Source organism: Conger conger, chromosome 14 (assembly GCF_963514075.1).
Source record: "Conger conger chromosome 14, fConCon1.1, whole genome shotgun sequence".
NCBI classification, from domain to species: Eukaryota; Metazoa; Chordata; class Actinopteri; order Anguilliformes; family Congridae; genus Conger; species Conger conger.
In genome coordinates, this window is record NC_083773.1 from 6,058,636 (window position 1) to 6,077,623 (window position 18,988).

At 45.0% G+C, this 18,988-nt stretch overlaps 1 protein-coding gene across 1 annotated transcript in view; it reads right to left on the reverse strand.

Annotated features, from left to right (window-relative positions):
- LOC133110157 (CD9 antigen-like) overlaps nucleotides 1–18,988 on the reverse strand; it is a 24,053-nt gene extending 5,065 nt beyond the window's left edge. The window contains exons 1-2 of the mRNA XM_061220054.1: nucleotides 18,829–18,988; nucleotides 8,513–8,615 (exon numbers count right to left, since the gene is read on the reverse strand). Of these exons, the coding sequence (XP_061076038.1) occupies nucleotides 8,513–8,615; nucleotides 18,829–18,897 (172 nt within the window). The 5' untranslated portion in view covers nucleotides 18,898–18,988. The remainder of the gene's footprint in view (nucleotides 1–8,512; nucleotides 8,616–18,828) is intronic.

Consider the following 18,988-nt stretch of genomic DNA (forward strand, 5'->3'; position numbering starts at 1 on the left):
TAACATGAATGGCTGTTATTTTAATTGATACAGCTTTGTGTTGCTAGCTTTTCCTGATTTGGGCCAACTTGATGAGCTACCTTTAACCAGTGATGCCTTTGAATTTGGTGATAAAAAAAAAAAAGTAAATCGGCACATTCCTGCGACCACAAAATATAAAAAAACTAGAAATATATGAATTCCTTGGCTCATGTGTTATGTGAACTCAAGGCCCAACCAGTAGAGGGCGGCATTGCACTGGAACTGTAACACGACAAAATGTAAAAAAATAAATAAACACAATAACAGAACACCATGGAATTTTTCAGTCTGACAGACCAGCCAAAGTGTCCCGGCAGCACGCAGTGATGAATACAGTACGTCATAGGTAGAAAAAATAATAATAATAACACTTTCAATTTTAGTTTTGCACAGGTGTCACAGCTAAAAAGAAGAGGGGGAACTCCTAAATGTGTTTCACTTCTCAGAATGACGCCTCAGAGTGCTGTTCACCTGATCTCTGCTTCTCATTATGGGAATATGTCATGAAATAAGAGGAAATGCTGAGACTGTATTAGACCGAAACAAAGATACAACACATTCTCATGTGGACATGTGACCGATCGTAGGATACCCAGCCCTAGACCAGACAAAGATACAACTTTACGTCACTGTGCCTTATCTGAGTGTAGAGCAGACACGTAGTCGTGCAAAATACACAAGTATTTTACTGCCATGGTATCTGAGCTGTGACCAAAATGATACTGACACTGACGTGAATGGCTGCTGTTTCAAAGTCACCTCAAGTGGAACCAAAGCTCATTTGAATTCAGCGGTATGGAAAGTGTGTAAAGGGAAGTTCTCAGCATCGCCCCAGTGCACTTTGGGAAATGGTAATAACAGATTCCGGTGATGAAAATCCAGTAACTACTCTAGAATCTAGAAACTACTGAGAGATGAGCCACACTAATACTACAGAGTTCCGATATGACAGTGTGAGGCAGTCAGGTGCAGTGCTGTACCCCCCAGTTTCAGATACATTACATTACATTGAAGGCATTTAGCAGACGCTCTTATCCAGAGCGACATACAGACATACAGCAAATCAAACCCTGGGACAAGTACGTTCAGGACTCTGGAGGAAAGTACAGTTCCGAGCGTGATCACATTGACACAACTTGAACCCTTGAAGAGTACATCAACTTACCGACTAGCATACCACAGTTGGCAGCTAGAATACCCTGAGTGCTACAATAACTGTACATAAGTGATATACACATACTGCAATAATACAGCAGAGCTACAAATCCCTACAACGACACTTTCAGTTTATGGCACATTTGTGAGGTACCATTACAAATGCGTAGCCTTCTTTTCTTTTTAAGATGGGGGCACATGGAGGACACATCAGGAGATATGAACCGAATGTCCAGCTTTCCAGAAAACCAACCCCTAGAAACCTATCAGTGATTAATGTCATTTGGCCGACACTCCTATCCAGAGCGACGTACAGTTGATTAGACTAAGCAGGAGACAATCCTCCCCTGGAGCAATGCAGGGTTAAGGGCCTTGCTCAAGGGCCCAACGGCTGTGTGGATCGTATTGTGGCTACACCGGGGAATCGAACCGCCAACCTTTCCTGTGTCCCAGTCATTTACCTTAACCACTGTGCTACAGGCCGCCCTATGTTATCATTCTGAAGGCTGTGTAGTGTATGTCCAGCAAACTCCTTTTCCTGGGCTTTGTGTGTTCACAGTACCATCGACATTTAATAAATCCCTCTTTGTATGCGGTGAGTTATGGTGATTTTGCTGTGTGACCACTCTCGGGAGCAGTAATTATTTGTGGCGCTGACATCGTTATTGATCGGGCCTGCAGGTCCAGTCAGAGATGGAGTGTGACTCTTACGCTCCCGCTCCACAATTAGTGTGGAGCTCAGAGAACAAATGGGCTTTTAACACTGTCACAACTGTATTAGCCGGACACCACTGTGCGTGTGTGTGTGGTTCTTTCCGTTACCAGGAGACCTGTATGTGTCTGTATGTGTCTGTATGTGTGTGTGTGTGTGTGTGTGTGTGTGTGTGTGTGTGTGTGTGTGTGGGTGGGGGGGGGGTTCTTTCCATTACATGGAGACCTGTATGTGTATGTGTGTGTGTGTGTGTGTGTGTGTGTGTGTGGTTCTTTCAATTACATGTAGACCTGTATGTGCGTGTGTGTGTGTGTGTGTGTGTGTGTGTGTTAGTGGTTCTTTCCATTAGCTTGAGACTGGTGTGTGTATGTATGTGTGGGTTTCTCAATTAGCTGGTTTCATTCGTCTTGTTCTGCAACATATATACTTTCTTTCCTTATGTTTCCTAAGCAGAGTTTGAGGGACATTAATGCAGAGAAGCATTTTTTCAGCACATCAAAATATCCTGTAGCGATCCTCTTCAGCGTGGGCCAGATGTTATTATTTTTATTTTTCTGGCTTGCATGCAGTGCACACCATTGCCGGAAGTGGGCGTTGGACACAGAGGCACAGAGGGGCAGTACTGCAATACAGGCACTGCCCGGTTTTGGGGCGATTAGCATCCGCAAGTCAGACTCACACCACAAAGTAAGGAGCGGTCACATGATCACATCGCCATGGCACCCGGCTCTCTAATGAGGAAAGGGCTGGATCACTGCTGTGGCCCTGCCCCTTCTATCCTCCTCCCCTGCCCCCCAGTGCAGAGTGTATCCACCCTGGGGGTGGGTATCCACGCTGGGGGGTCCCTTCCCAGGTGCTGGGAGGGGGGGGGGGGGGGGGGGCAGTGCGAGGTCTTAATTAATCCACACGAGGACACTTGTTTGTCGGTCTGGTACAAACCGCCCCCCCAGAGGAACCACACTAATTGAGAGAAAGACAGAAGGTTTATTGCAGCAGAGGAGAAGCTATCGCTCACGCGCTTAGAGGCTGGACCGAGAGGCCAAGTGTTAAACTGACATCATCGGTGTCGTGTTTAAGGAGCTCTGGCTCACTGGAAGGTTACACAAAGGCAAATAACGTCAATAAATAACTACAAAACTGGTGCTACGTTTACCTGTAACCTGGAAGTGGACTTAACATGAGGTCTTTTAAAAACCCAAAACCATAGCCCTGTGGGGCAGCCTGTAGACTAGTGGCTAAGGTACACGAATGGGACCCGCAAGGTTGGTGGTTCAAGCCCCGGTGTAGCCATGATAAGATCCGCACAGCTGTGCACCGCATAGGGGGACTGTTTGCTGCTTAGTCTAATCAACTGTAAGTCGATACTGTAAATCTTCAGCTAAATAAAAAACTAATGATTTATATTATTATATAGTGTGGACTGCTTCACCGAAACAGTGCAGTGTTAATGCGAATACTCCGGGGTCCTGCAGGTTTGCGTTCGTTCAAAACGCAGCAACACCTCGTCAACGTTTCCGCTCCGAGAACTCGGCTCCCCCAGGGCGGCTCCACTTCGGTCTCCGGAACGTTCTCCAGGAGCGGCTTTCATAAGTCGTACAGTAACGGACAGAAACCAAAACAAGACACTGCGAGGGCAGCTTGCATCATCGGCCGACAATCCACAACCCAACGGACTTTTATCATTTATCACGTTGCCCTAGCAACCCAGAAGAATCTATTCTCCATAATTAATCATAGCCGTATTGTGAAACCTATTTGCTATGCTCTCTATGCTTCCTACATTACTCTCTATACGTGCAAACAGTGTCACATTCCCATGTACCACAGCTAAACACACTGCATAAACAAACAAAAAAAATTCCAATCTCCACAAGTATTTTAGTCTTATATCCTGATCCCCCCCCCCCCCCCCTTTCTGATATCCCTCTTGTCTAACCCAAAAAATTAAATAAAAATAAAATTGCCCTTACGATGACTGTATTTTTTGGTGTTCATGTGTATTTTACTAGTTATGGATGTGATGCTTTAACTTCTGGAAGAACCTATGCACTTGTAAATCACTTTAGATTAAAAGCATCTTATCCCCTTCACTTTTTTGCTAAATAATAATTTTTGTAAGAATTTCTGCCATTGAGACAAGACAGTTTTAACTCACTTTCCACATTTGCCAATTGGATAAGAACAATAATTCAGTAGCTTAAAACAAACAAACTAATAACTTCTGAATAAAATAAGATCTTAAGTGTCATTACAAGAATAAAATGCGAGATAAGACAGCCGTTTTATGCAGTGTCCAAGGGATGTTTGCTAATAGCAGTTGCAGGGAATTACACACGTTAACAAGACGACGTACTGCAGTGCTGTGGAACGCTGCCTGAGTTGCCTGGTCTTATCAGCTTCAGCTAAGACTTGGACAGCTTTCCCAAGAACATGTCGGATTCCCAACTGTTTACTGACAGCTACGCCCTGGACACCGGGGGGCTAGCCAAGAGTTCTTCCCGGCAAGTCGGAAACATTACGGACAGAGTACACATACTGTCATCCGTATGAGCATATGATAAGTCATTCCCCTGGCAAATGTTCCTTTGGCCTACAGCAGAGTTGGGGTCAGGATTAATAGCCGCCTCTTCGAGGTGCTAAAATGCCAGGGACGGGTACAGCATACATCATATCATATCTCTGGAGTGGAACTCAGCCATGACACCAGCGTGTAGGCCCCAGGCGCTGGGAGAAGCTCCAGGTCCGATCTTCCACACACATTCCCTACAGAACTGCTCCAGGACCGATCTTCCACACACATTCCCTACAGAACTGCTCCAGGACTGATCTTCCACACACATTCCCTACAGAACTGCTCCAGGACTGATCTTCCACACACATTCCCTACAGAACCGCTCCAGGTCTGATCTTCCACATGCATTCCCTACAGAACCGCTCCAGGTCTGATCTTCCACACACATTCCCTACAGAACTGCTCCAGGACCGATCTTCCACACACATTCCCTACAGAACCGCTCCAGGACTGATCTTCCACACACATTCCCTACAGAACTGCTCCAGGACCGATCTTCCACACACATTCCCTGCAGAACCGCTCCAGGACTGATCTTCCACACACATTCCTTACAGAACCTCGCTGTTATTACACCACTCAATCCAAACTTAATTGTGTTGTAAAATCATTGGCTGCTTTTTGGTGCATCCCCGCGCCCCCCCCCACAGCTGCTCTACAGGGGTCATGGCATTTAGAAGTGTCAAGCACAATGACCAAACGTCTTGCTAATCGCTGGGATTAGCCAATGGCGGAGCAGCAACAATCTCAGGACTGCGCTTTGTTGCACAGCAAAAACCAAGAAATAAGTCAGTCAATCTCAACAAGTATTGTAGTCTTATATTTTAAATCTTATTTCCATTACGTTTCTTGCTAAACAAGACAAAAATACTGTGAGACTCATTTCAAGATTTTGCCAATGCCATGAGCAAAACGTCACTTGTCGAGCAAACGGTAACTAGAAACAAGGCAATATTTCAGTCTCATTACTTCTTAAGACATTTTTTCTTCAGCGTGCAACACCTTGAACTGGGCACAGAAAGCCTACTCAAGGCTCTACTCAAGACCACATGATATTTTCCTGATGTATGTCAAAGGGCACCAGCCGGCAATAATGTGGAATTTTAACCCCCTTAATCGGTGGAGCGAACCAAATTAGTAAGCGTTGCATCACGAAGCAGCAGCACCACTTCAAGGCCTCCATTTTGCCAGAACGGTTGGCGTAAGAATTGTCTAAGACTCATTTAACTGTCTGAGCCTCCTTATTGGCCGGAACAGAATGGAGCCATTGTGTAGTGTGATGATGTCATAAAATGAGCTGATCTGACTCTGATGTCATCCGCACAACTGGCTGCACCCCACTGCGATCCCTTTACAATACAAAGAAAGAAGGGCTTTTAGCACGATCTAACCCCTGAAGCATAGACCTAACAGTTCTGCCTGAGGAACACAAATGACACTATATACAGCATGTGCCTACATGTGATGTCATCACTGTGGGAGACATTTACCGTAACGCCATCTTATACTGGAGAGTGGGCGGCCATTTCGGAAGAATGACTCACTTGGTGAATATTATTGGTACATTTTGTCATCAAACAGAGGCGGTTGCAATAAAAATAGATATCACCAGCCGAACCAGGGTCACTGTTTCACGTTGATTTAATGCTACGGTTACTGGTGTGGTGTGAGGCGCTTTCCTGTAGCCTGCAATCCATCAGGTTCCAGTCCTTCCGTTTCTAGGGCAACCCAATCAACCTGCCGACCAGGGGTCTCTCTGTGGCTCCAACATGAGTCCCTGTTTCTCAGGACACCTAGCCCTGTTACTCGAGAAGGCCCAAGAGAGGACAACTCTCTGAAATACCTCCTCTCTGACCCTTTCTACGGGACATCGTGAGATTCTCCGTCAGGCTGATTCTCCGTCAGGCTGACTGACCTCAGTCCTGGAAAACCTTCACCCCCACCCCCTCCGGCCATGGTTCACCAGCACAGCCCCCTACCTACCCCTGTGAAAAGCATTGTTCACTGCCCCCAAAAAGGTCAGGGCTGGCCTGGCACATACAGGCTGGAGTCAACCGAATGCCCAGTCACACACTCAGGCTGCCCTAGGCTATTGCGATATGATGTACCCTGCCCACAAGCACACATCACTCTCCACCTCTACCCTCTAACTACGGGATCTGTGGTGCCTGAAACCAACACATTCTCAGACTGTGAGACAGTCGCAAAGCCCCAGGTCCAATACTGAGGTCAATTAGCCTCACAGAAGAAGAAGGATCTCACGATGCTCAGTATAGACACGGTCAGAGAGAAGGAATTTTGGTTAAGTCCGGAGAATGCTGAAGAGTTCTGTTCGGAGGTTCAGGGGGGAAGAGACCCCCCCCCCCCCCACCACCTCCTTCTCCTGATTGGAAATTTCCATACGCATAACACCGCGCACTTCACACACAAAGCTGGTCAATAGGCCTCAAGTTCTCTTCAGGGAAATATGCCGAAGTTATGGCTGAATAATTTCACACGGGCCCTTGTCTTTCATTGTTTATGAAACCTGCAGTGAGAGTGCATCTGCCGCTTTCAGAGACAGATCATCTTTTACGCTTCTGGAGTATAATATCGGAGTGATTTACGATTATTCCAATATTAGCGCGACCAGGACCGCAGCAGAAAGTGTTACACATCTTCCAACACGACCACTTGGGCCATGGGGACTTCTCAAGCAAGGGTATAACCAGAGAGTCATTAAGCATTTTTATTTCCCTGACATGAGAATTAGTTCTGGGGTGTGTGGGTGTGTTCCTATAGAAGACTCTCAGGCTCTTTGAGAACCCGTAAAGGGTCATTATATTGTTAATGAACCTCCAGGATGCGTTCAAATGCATCCTTTAGGTTTATGATTATGGATGGCGTGTACTTTGACAACATAACAAATAGCATTAATATCTTCGTCCCCGCGCGCAGTAGTCCATCTGTAACACTCTGATATTGAGATTAAATGTCTGGGATCCACAGCTCATTGGTCTACCAGTTTTCTGAAGGGGAAGAGGGTGGGGTGGGGGGGGGGTGGGGGGGGACGCTGCACTCAAATGAAAAAGCACACAGAGGCCCGCGCTCCAATGATTAATCAAGCAAGAGTTAACAACTTTATTTCTTTGTTTATTTCCAAAGGCGGACATGTTTCAGCTCACGCTGTTTTTCAACGCCGCTCGAGATTGTTCGCGAAAGACAGGTACTACTTATGTTCATCTCCGAAGACACATCGCATAACAAGATTCCTTGTTACTCGCACTTGATGATGACGGTTGCTTTTGGTTATGACTGCGCTACATGCGTGTCTTGATATTCATGGATTTGATGCATTTCACCTGTTGAGGAACTTATGCACTTTGGATTAAAAGAGTCTGCTGAAATGATAAAAATGCTAAAGTAAAATGCATCCATAATAGACATGCACACCGTTATTCACAAATATAATGATCATTATCTTTATTATGAATGAATTTCCTTATTTATTTATTTATTTATTTATTTCTCCCTCTCTGGTTGTTTGCTGGTTTGTTTTATTTTGTTTGTTTGGTTCTGTTCTGTTTTGAATGTCTGATTATTTTGTGACTCTGTCTTCTGTCTTTTTAACACCATGTTTAACACTTGTATTGCACTTTATTACACAATACCTCTTCAAGCATCACCTCTCCCTGTCCCTCCCTACCTCTCTGTAAACCTTATTTGTTGTCTTTCTGTGATTTACTTGTGTATCAGGATGTTTTAGTTTGGCTAGGTAAGCAGTGTTTGGCTAGTTAAGGGGTTTTTTTTCATACTTTTGCGTGTCGCGGTTTAAATAAAAAAAATTTAAAAATTAAAATCAAATAGGCCCTGGTCCTTATCTTTGTTGTGCAGGTAGCAGTTGAAATTGTACTTCCCTCTAGGGTCTTTCAGCGCACTTATTCCTGGTTATGGGTATGCACTTTGTTGTACGTCGCTCTGGATAAGAGCGTCTGCCAAATGCCAATAATGTAATGTAATGTCATAAAAAGAAAAAAAAAAGAAAAGTAAAATGCGTATTTCTGCGCACTCACCCATGAAGAAGGTTTCGGGAGCCCCCTGCTTGCTGAGCAGAGACACGATGTCGGGGTCGAACCGGAGCCACAGTCCCACGGCCAGGACCAGCGAGCCAATCAGCTGTCAGGGACACAAGCAGGCCTTTGTAACGGCACGTCTGAGTGAAAACATCATTCCAATGAAAGCAAACATCTATGACGATAACATCACTCGCTGTGATCTCTGAGTTTAATATTAGATTTCTGATAACTCTCGTGTTGTCTTCATGTTATTTGGTCACTTCTGCTTTGTTGTTTGTTTATTTGTTTGTGTTAAAAAACAAAATAATAATAATAATAATAATAATTTCAAATAGGCCCTGGTCCTTATCGTTGTTGTACCGGTAGCAGTTGAGATTGTACTTCCCTCTAGGGTTTATCATTTATCCCTGGTTATGGGTATGCACTTTGTTGTACGTCGCTCTGGATAAGAGCGTCTGCCAAATGCCATTAATGTAATGTAATATTATACCTGCCCTGACCTCGTGACCCCAGGACCACCCTGGCAACAGATGCATGCTAAAGTCTCTTAATTTAATTTTAAACCTTAAATCCAGTCCAGAGACACGGGCCATTTCTTCTGTCTAAACCACTAGTTAGTACTACAGTCTTTTTTCACTGTGATAGACGTGTGCCACTTAAAATGACACATAAGACTTACACTCAGTGAGCAATTTATTGGCTAGACCTGTACACCAGTTTGTTCAAGCCAATTATGTGGCAGAAATGAAATGCATAAAAGCATGCAGACGTGGCCAAGAGGTTCAGCTGTTTTTCAGCCCAAATGTCAGAATGTGAACACAGGGTGGTTTGAGTATCTCAGAAACTGCTGATCTCCTGGGATTTTTACGCACAACACTCTCTAGTATTTGCAGAGAATGGAGCAAAAAATAAAAAACATCCAGTGAGCAGCAGTTCTGTGGCCAAAAGCGCCTTGTTAATGAGAGGGGTCAGAGGAGAAGGAGCAGACTGGTCACAGCTGACAGGAAGGTGACAGTAACACAAATAACCACACATTACAACAGTGGTATGCAATAGAGCATCTCTGAACACACAACACAAGTGGATAGGCCACAGCAGTAGAAGACTTAAGTCTAATAAATACTTAATAAAGTGCTCACTGAGCATATGTTCAGGGGTCTACATGGGGGTTTTCACAGGGCAGGGTCATTTTAACCCTGAGGGCCACAGGAGGGAAAACAGTTGCAGTAAGTCACAAATAAGGATAAACAATTAAAGTTAAAGTAATGGAATGTGGTCCTGAAGATCAAAATCTTGATGCCGAGACTAGTTTTGCACCCATAAACTACTACAGCAGCAGGACAGATACGACTCAGGTATGGAATCTTTTTTTTTAAATATATATAAACCAATCCTAGCACTGGCCTGTAAAAGGGCACAAATAAAAGCAAAAGATTTTGTTTCACTCTGAGCAGAGTTGTGCGCTCTTGTAAAAGCCTTCCTGAGAGCCGGGCAGACTTCATTTAAGTGTTTATATTATAGCGACATGCTCCTCATATTTGTCTTGGGAACGTGCCGCTTCTCGAGCGCAGAACTGGCTTTCCAGATCCCAGAAACAGCTGCGGTCCGCCATCCCACACAGCGAGACAGACCGCGGGTTCACACTTCGTACCATGAGAACACTTATCCGTCACTCTCTCCGTTTACATTTCTCGCTGACAGGGCGGATTGTGTTGTCTTGGCCACCGAAAAAGAATGTCATCACCTTCTTTCTGTAATTCGCCGACAGAAAGGACACATTTTTCAGCTGCTTTACGCTATGACTTCTGGGTAGAGGCTTCAGATGAGGCACTCGGGGAATACATCCAGCTTGGAACGAGCATTCGCAACGAGTTCACACTACAGTGTAAATGAATGGAAAATGGCTGGCATTCATATAGCTCCTCTATCCAAAGCGCCGTACAATTGACGCTTCTCATTCACCCATTCATACACACACTCACACACCGATGGCGATTGGCTGCCATGCAAGGCCCCGACCAGCTCGTCAGGAGCATTTGGGGGTTAGGTGTCTTGCTCAGGGACACTTCGACACAGCCCGGGCGGGGGAACGAACCGGCAACCCTCCGACTGCCAGACGACTTACTCCCTGAGCCATGTCGCCCCCATGATATATTTTACCCAGGTCTGCAGTGCTTGGTATGGTACAGACATGCAGCGCTATGGGAGATGATGTAATGCTATAGGCCTGTACCATAGAGATGTATAGCCCAGTACTATAGAGATTTATAGCCTAGGACTACAGGAAGTGATGTAATGCTATAGCCCTGTACCATAGAGATGTATAGCCCAGTACTGTAGAGATGTATAGCCTAGGACTACAGGAAGTGATGTAATGCTATAGCCCTTTACCATAGAGATGTATAGCCTAGCACTACAGGAAGTGATGTAATGCAATAGAACCGTACAGTAGGCCTTGCGGTACAATAGGACCCTGGCCTGCCCCCTCAGTCCCAAACTCCCTCACTGTCCGATTCTTCTCCCAGGACAAAGAGCCACTGTCTCCCCGCTCAGGCCAGACCACTGGCAGGACAGGCCAGGGAAATCAGACCACCCAGGGGAGTGGTGCAGGAGAGGGGAGTCCCCAAACCGAGACCAGCCGGTGGAAGGTGACAGTAACGCAAACAACCACACATTACAACAGTGGTATGCAGAAGAGCAAAAAAAAAGAAGTCTAATAAAAACCTAATAGAGTGCTCAGAGAGTGTATAGTGCACTTATATCTGGAAAAGTCCTGAAGACAATTTAGGCTAAATGCCTTGAACAAGGGTAGCAGTGCTCTTAGTTTAGAAAACGACACAGACCAGCTGGTGTGGCCTTTACCATTACTGTGGGAAACATATTTCAAATTTAGTCGGAGCCAGCCAACATCTGTCGCCGCCTGGGGTCAGCGGGATTTAAACGCTCGGCGTGAACTCAGCGTAGCGCATCGAAAATGACGGGTTTGGTTTACAGACGAGGAGGGAGCGTCACAGCCCTGAGAGAGCCACTTAGCCCGACCCGCTTCAGTGCACATCTCACAGCGCACAAACACACAACTTTAAAATGTAAACGGTGTCAATCGCCCCGAAGGAGGGAGTCCACCCCGCAAATCAGCTTAAAAAATAAGACACCAGAAAACACACTGGCCTGTGGGGCTTACAGAGAGAGAGAGAGGGGGGGGGGGGGCTTACAGAGAGAGAGAGAGAGAGAGAGAGAGAGAGAGAGACGTTAGACGAGCCAACCACAGTTTGACTTCTTCCATAGAGGGCCTGTACCACCGAGAGAGAGAGAGAGAGAGAGCTTTTCGAGGACTCCCAGAATTACCACGTAGTAAGCAGTAAAATTGATGTAACTGGTGTCTCTCTCTCCATCTACACCACTTCCTCTCGTAGACCCTGATATACGTCTGCAGCACAGTGAAAAACAGACTTGTGGGGGCAGGAAATTTGGTTGGGGGTGGTGTGGTTTGATGGGCAGTAGCTGTTCCAGGTACATCTGCAGGAAGTGCAGAAAACTGAAGCAAGGTTCCGTTTCCCCAAGCTTTGATGTGTCACACTGCTGTGCGACTGCAACACTGTTTAAAACAGGAAGTCGACAAACTATAAGAAAGCTATACATGAAGGCATTCCTCCATGAGTTCTGCTGCGAGAGTCTGCCATGCTCAAAAAAACTTGTGAAACAAGATGGGGGTATTTAGAAGAGGTGTGGGCATTGAAACGTTCTCACAGCAGAAGGCATAGATTGCATAGATTGCGCCTCACATGTTGGTCGCTGAATAATTCTGCGAGCTAAGGGAGTATACGTGTGATGTTGAGCACAAAAAACTTCTCAGACCTGCACTGAAAGCTCGGAAGCCTTTTCTCATTTCGGCAAAGAGGGCGGCCAGCATGGGGTGTAAACACAGACCGCTCTCGTATCAAATCACCCTGACATGGTCACACTCTGGTTAATCTGTATACAAGACAAAGGTTAACGCGGGAGTGGTTAACCACAATGGTCGCTAGAATAACAATAATTTTGAACCAAGCGTGTGTGTGTGTACACATGTGTATATGACTGGGACACGCAAGGTCGGTGGTTCTAATCACGGTGCAGCCACAATAAGATCCGCATAGCCGTTGGGCCCTTGAGCAAGGCCCTTAACCCTGCATTGCTCCAGGGGAGGATTGTCTCCTGCTTAGTCTAATCAACTGTACGTCGCTCTGGATAAGAGTGTCTGCCAAATGCCATTAATGTAATGTAATGTAATGTGTGTGTGTGATGCCTGGTGGACACTCTCGCAGATGTTTACACAGAATTATAAAGGAGTTGTTATCTACCTGTGAGAACAAGAAACAACAGACCTCATGGAGACACACGGCTGCTAAAGACAACAACACTACCCATAGCATAGGCTGTCTCAGGCAAGTACACCCATCAGCCCACAACTTGGGCTGTCTGTGGGTTGTGTATGCAATCTGCAGGGACCAGAGGAGGAAATAGAGGCGCACAAAACACCACCCAGAATACTCCACAGTCCACACCAGCTCTCACCACTACCCAGAATACACCACACCAGCCCTCACACCTCGACATGCTCCGCCACCTCAGATGTGCTTACACCCATGCAACAGAAACTCACAAAAACCTTCTGACTTACAGATGCTGCTAAACTGACATACCTTCTCTCTCTCTCTCTGAAATCTGAAAACCCCACAAAACCCCCCAAAATAACAATCCAGCTATTGCCTCTGCCGACTGTCACAAGCAAGAGACAATGCGCAAAACAAACAAAATACTGTGTGCAAAACAAACAAACAAGAGACCATTCACAACAAACAAAATGCACAAAATGTTATTATGGACAGGATAAAGTTGCTAGAGTCTTCAATAAAAGATACTCCACACCCACTGCATGGCCAGATTACTTGTGTAGGAGCTCATTTCTAAAAAATCATTACATGAATAAGATGTTTTAAAGACCACAGACCCTAATGAACAAATGCATCTAACAAATCACGTCCATTCTGATAAATGCTTCCTGGACGTAAAATAGACTGTAGCTGACATTTCTCCATTTGACTTGATAACATTAAGCCGTTTCAAAGTGGAGTGAGAGGGAAAGCGTTTGACAGTTTTATTTGCTGATTTAGACAGATGGTCTTGCTTCACGCTGTTAGGACCCTGTGTCTCAGTGGAATCAAAGTCAGGACAATGCAGGAACTCACCCAAGTCACCTAAGTGTACTCAATTTAAAGTTTATTGAATGTCAGGCCGGCCCAGCGGAAAATCACTGAAACAAAACAAGTTTGCAGTCCAGCGACCTTCAACACCCTGGTCATATGGCCGAGCTTAAATACCCATGACTCTCCGCACATTTGCATCTTATCTGTGAGGTCCGATCTCTTTCTGACAGAATGACGCAGCTTTTGTTCATCGGCGTTACAGGCTGTGAGTCCTGCCTGACGGACAAGCAGGTGCCCTGGCATCCTCTCAGTGAGGCCAGAGACCTCTCCCCCCTCAGCCTAGGTCCTAAGGACCAAGACAGGCCTCACCTGCAGGACTAAACCATAAATCAATATACACACCATTACATACAATGCTAAATCATTGATCAATACACACACCATTATGTACAACACTAAACCATCAATCAATACACACACACCGTTACCTACAATACTAAACCATCAATCAATACACGCATTGTTACCTGCAATGCTAAACCATCGATCAATGCACACACCGTTACCTACAATATTAAACCACTGATCAAAGAGCAATCAACCTCTCAACCTAAGAAGAGCCCAGGTCTTGGACCATCACTGATCATTAGACACTGTTTTCGATATTCATCTTTCAATTTCTTTGAACTTAATTAAAGCTGCAGCTGGAGTGCGACTGAAACTACATGATACGGAAAGTCCAAATCCTGCTCTATGAAGGCAGGTTCTGGTTCTGATTCTACTGCATGGTAAATGGTTGGCATTTATATAGCGCCTTTATCCAAAGCGCTGTACAATTGATGCTTCTCATTCACCCATTCATACACACACTCACACACCAACGGTGATTGGCTGCCATGCAAGGCGCCGACCAGCTCGTCAGGAGCATTCGGGGGTTAGGTGTCTTGCTCAGGGACACTTCGACACAGCCCGGGCGGGGGATCGAACCGGCAACCCTCCGACTGCCAGACGACGGCTCTTACGGCCTGAGCCATGTCGCCCCCATGGACCACGGAAGATACTGGCACAGCTGGAGCAATACAGCCAGTCCTGGGCCCTGACACTTACTATTCAAAGACACACTTTAAGGAATTACAATTACCCTGCTCTGATAATTCAGTTCAATTCAGTTTTATTTGTACAGTGCTTTTTAAACAAAGGCCATTGTCACAAAGCAGAAATCTGGACCTAACCCCTGAGACCGGCCCTAAGGAACAGGAGAATCTCCCTGAGCGGCAATCTGAGGAAGCCTCCAGCAGAGGCCCATCTGCCACTGGAGCACTGCCAGCTCTCCGATAAACACACTTATAAACTCTATTTATAGGCTGCTAAATTATACATATCAATATATGGCTAAATGAATACGATTTAAAGTCTCGAAGGGAGAGATATGAACAATTACACAGCCAGTGTGTGTGTGAAGTCAACTGGGCCTGGTACTTGTGTCTCCACTCATCTGGAGCCGGAGACAGAAGAACTTTACTCGCGGGAGTCAGGACTACGTGCTAAGGTTAGGCGGACATTTTACACCCGCTACACACTTTTGGGGGTTAACAAACGCCTGACGTTGCTCTGGACTAAACACACGTCTGATAAGGGGTAGGCGTAAGCTGGTTGTAAGGCTGACTGCAGCAGTAATTAATCATAATAACGTGGCTAACAGGTTTGTTCTCTCCCCCTACATTCTGGCACAAAATGGCCGCTGTGCATCACCCAGGTGGGTGCTAAACATCAGTGGTGGTTGAGGCGAGTTTCCCCCTCATCACTGTGAAGTGCTCTGAGGGTGAGAAAAGCGCTATATAAATGATCTATCACTATCTACATTGTCTAATTACAATACCAGCTTTCTTCTTCGGAGTTGTGCTTGTATTATTACACTTGGACCACAGTATCTTTGTTAGAAGCAAACAATTACAATGCATCTGTCTGTGAAAAACACGGTTTTCTTCTTGGCTTTACCAGCCATTTTGATCAGAAATGTTCCACAGTATTAAAGTTATGAGTTCATACTTTTTTGCCACATACTTTGAATGAGAACATCTGCTGTAAGTAGTAACTGCCAAAGTCTGGCTGGTACAACCAGTGTCACCATCAGGCTTACGCTGGACATACATCTGCTGCTAGTGGGGACTAACCACGTTAGATTAACCCAAGCGTGTTAGATTAACGCAAGCGCAGGCACATTAAATTAACCCAAGAGCAGGCACGTTAGATTAATCCAAGCGCATTAGATTAACCCAAGCGCAGGCACATTAGATTAACCCAAGAGCAGGCACGTTAGATTAACCCTAGCGCGTTAGATTAACTCAAGTGCAAGCACGTTAGATTAACCCAAGAGCAGGCACATTAGATTAACCCTAGCGCGTTAGATTAACTCAAGTGCAAGCACGTTAGATTAACCCAAGCGCGTTAGATTAACCCAAGTGCAGGCACGTTAGATTAACCCAAGCGCGTTAGATTAACCCAAGTGGCGGCATAAGCACTGCGTGTACGGCCAACCTTAGTGCATCTGGCCTATAGTCTGTCCATCTCAAGAGCGGACAGCCAGGCCACAGGGTGGCGCAGTACAAAACCCGCCCAGGAATTTGTGCTGAGCAGCTCAGTACCATCACTTCTCCATTACATTATATTACACACATTTAAACACACTTATCCCATTAATGCCCTAAGTGGAAGTTTTGATATTCCTTTGCCATTCCTTTACTAGCTCATCAGCTAGTGGAGCTGATCATCGATATGTTGATATTATTCAAATCAGCCAATGCATGAGGCTACAAAGGGTCTCTTTCTACACCAAACAGTACAACTGCAGCATCCCACATGGAGATGAAACCCACAGCCTTTGAGTTCTCTGACCATACCCTCTCCAAACTCTAATTCTGTACATAAATATTCCTGTGTCCACTCCCCAGTTATAATGGAACATTTCTCCCACATGAAATGGTAAATGGTAGGCATAATATATATATACATAATACAGTACTGTGCAGAAGTCTTAGGCACCCTAAACTTTATTATATATATGTTTATTTTTTGTGTATTAGTATAAAATAACACATTTCAGATTTCCAAATATTCATTTTCCAAAAGACTAAATTTTTGTATTTAATTTTAAAAAGTAACATATTACTGTAAGCAATTGACTACTTTTTACATAAAAACTTAATCAAGGCTGTCTGAGATCAGAAGCAAGGAGCCAACCAAAGTCTGCAGAAGAACTGTGGTTCTCCAACATGCTTGGAACAACCTCCCTGCTGATTGTCTTAAAGAACTGCAGGACAGCGTTGGCTATCTCAGAGAAGTGATGCAGTTTTAACGCCGAAGGGTGGTCACAAAAAAATATTGATTTGATTCAGTTTTTAACTATTCTGCCAAATTACTAAAATGTAATGTAAAATTAATAGTATGTTTGTTTAGGACCTTTCATTGAATTATTTTTAAAAGAATCTTATCGGTACAGAATGTTATACAGGTGCCTAACACTTTTGCACAGTACTGTATATAGCGCCTTCATCCAAAGCGCTGTACAATTGAGGCTTCTCATTCGCGCATTCATGCACACTCACACACCAACGGCGATTGGCTGCCATGCAAGGCACCAACCAGCTTGTCAGGAGAATTTGTAGGTTAGGCCACTAACCAATAGTCATGGCTCATGAGCCCTGTGTCCTCACTGTTTTTCCACATGCAAAAAAAAAAACTCAGTTGCACAAATGTAATTTTAAATGTTTACAAATGTGTATGTCAAAACATTTTACTTTAAATACACATTCATTAAAGCCATTAAATACACATTCATACACATACAAGGCTAACAAATTCTGATTCTACTCTTTTCCACTGTGTGCGTTTCTTTGAAGAGAAACGTTGATGCTTTCCCTCCTCCCCCATCACAGTGTCCCTGTTCAGAGCTTCCAGTAGGCCGTTTAATGTGCTACACAATACTGCATTATCCAGGGAAAAACAGTTCAGGGTTAAACCTTGACAGCAAAACACATGACATGGGAACGCTGCATCTGAAAAAAAAAACACACACACACACACATACTGTACATTCTTTCACAGGCCGTGTGGATAGTTCCCATGATTTCGTCAGAGATTGTAGGGTGGGACAGCACAAAGCCTACATGCTTCCCTTTCTGGTGCCGGGATAGAGTGACCGCACAATGTGCAAGGCATCGGAACCCATGTGCCAGCCCCAGAGTGAGCATGCAGTCTAAACGACACTTCCACTCTGATACAGGATAATGGACATGTCTGTGGGGACTCCACAAGCAGCGATGCTGGATGGATAAGGAAAGCAGGAGGCCGCTGAAGATTGCACAGCAGTCCACCACTCCGCGATGACACAGACGTTAAATCTGCTGCCCTGCTGCTGCCTGAGAAGCCTGCACCGAATTAACAGGGTTTGCAGGTTTAATTCCGCCAGGGAATCACTGCTGTTACTCTTGACCAAGCTGAAGATGTTCAGCCCTGAAAATGTGTGTGACAGCCTCTAACTCCGCTGCTGACAGATCTCTACTGCACAAGTGCTTCAGCAGATACACATACACACGCACACACTTCCATCCACCATCCACCATCCACCATCTCTCTCTCTCTCTCGCTCTGTTATCTGTGGTTAAGGGCAACAACAAAACAAGTTATGATGTGAAGTAATGAGCACCTGTACAGTTTAGTTTGGCATACTGAAGAAAGCGCATTTTGCCACTGAATTAATCCATGAATTGGACTACGTTCGTATTTTAGCAAGTTGCCAACCAAGATAAGCTTTCTGTGGAAAAATACGATACATCAAGGAAACTGGGCGTATTGTCTTTTAGGAAAAACTATTGTCTGAACGGAACCGTCATCCTGTTTTAACACCCCACGGTTCGACCAGCGGAACATAACCAGATAAGGTATCGTTAGAATGCAGAATGATTCTGTATACATACACCAACAGCTAGTTTAGATTACACATGCAAATAGCCAAACTGTTAACTAGCTACAATGATTTAGCATGTCGCTCACTGGTTAGTTTAATACAAATAACGAATGGCATTCAACCGGAATGCAGGTGAACCAATATCCCCTGATAACACTTACCCAGAATATAAAGTTGAATATGAACAGAAGATATTTGACACACTTCATTCCTCCGTGAACCTTGCCCATTTTTAAATTTCTTTGCACTGATTTAAAACAAATACGTTATAATTATTTTTTCTCCCGGGCTGGACCAAATTCACTCCGCAACAGAAAGCAA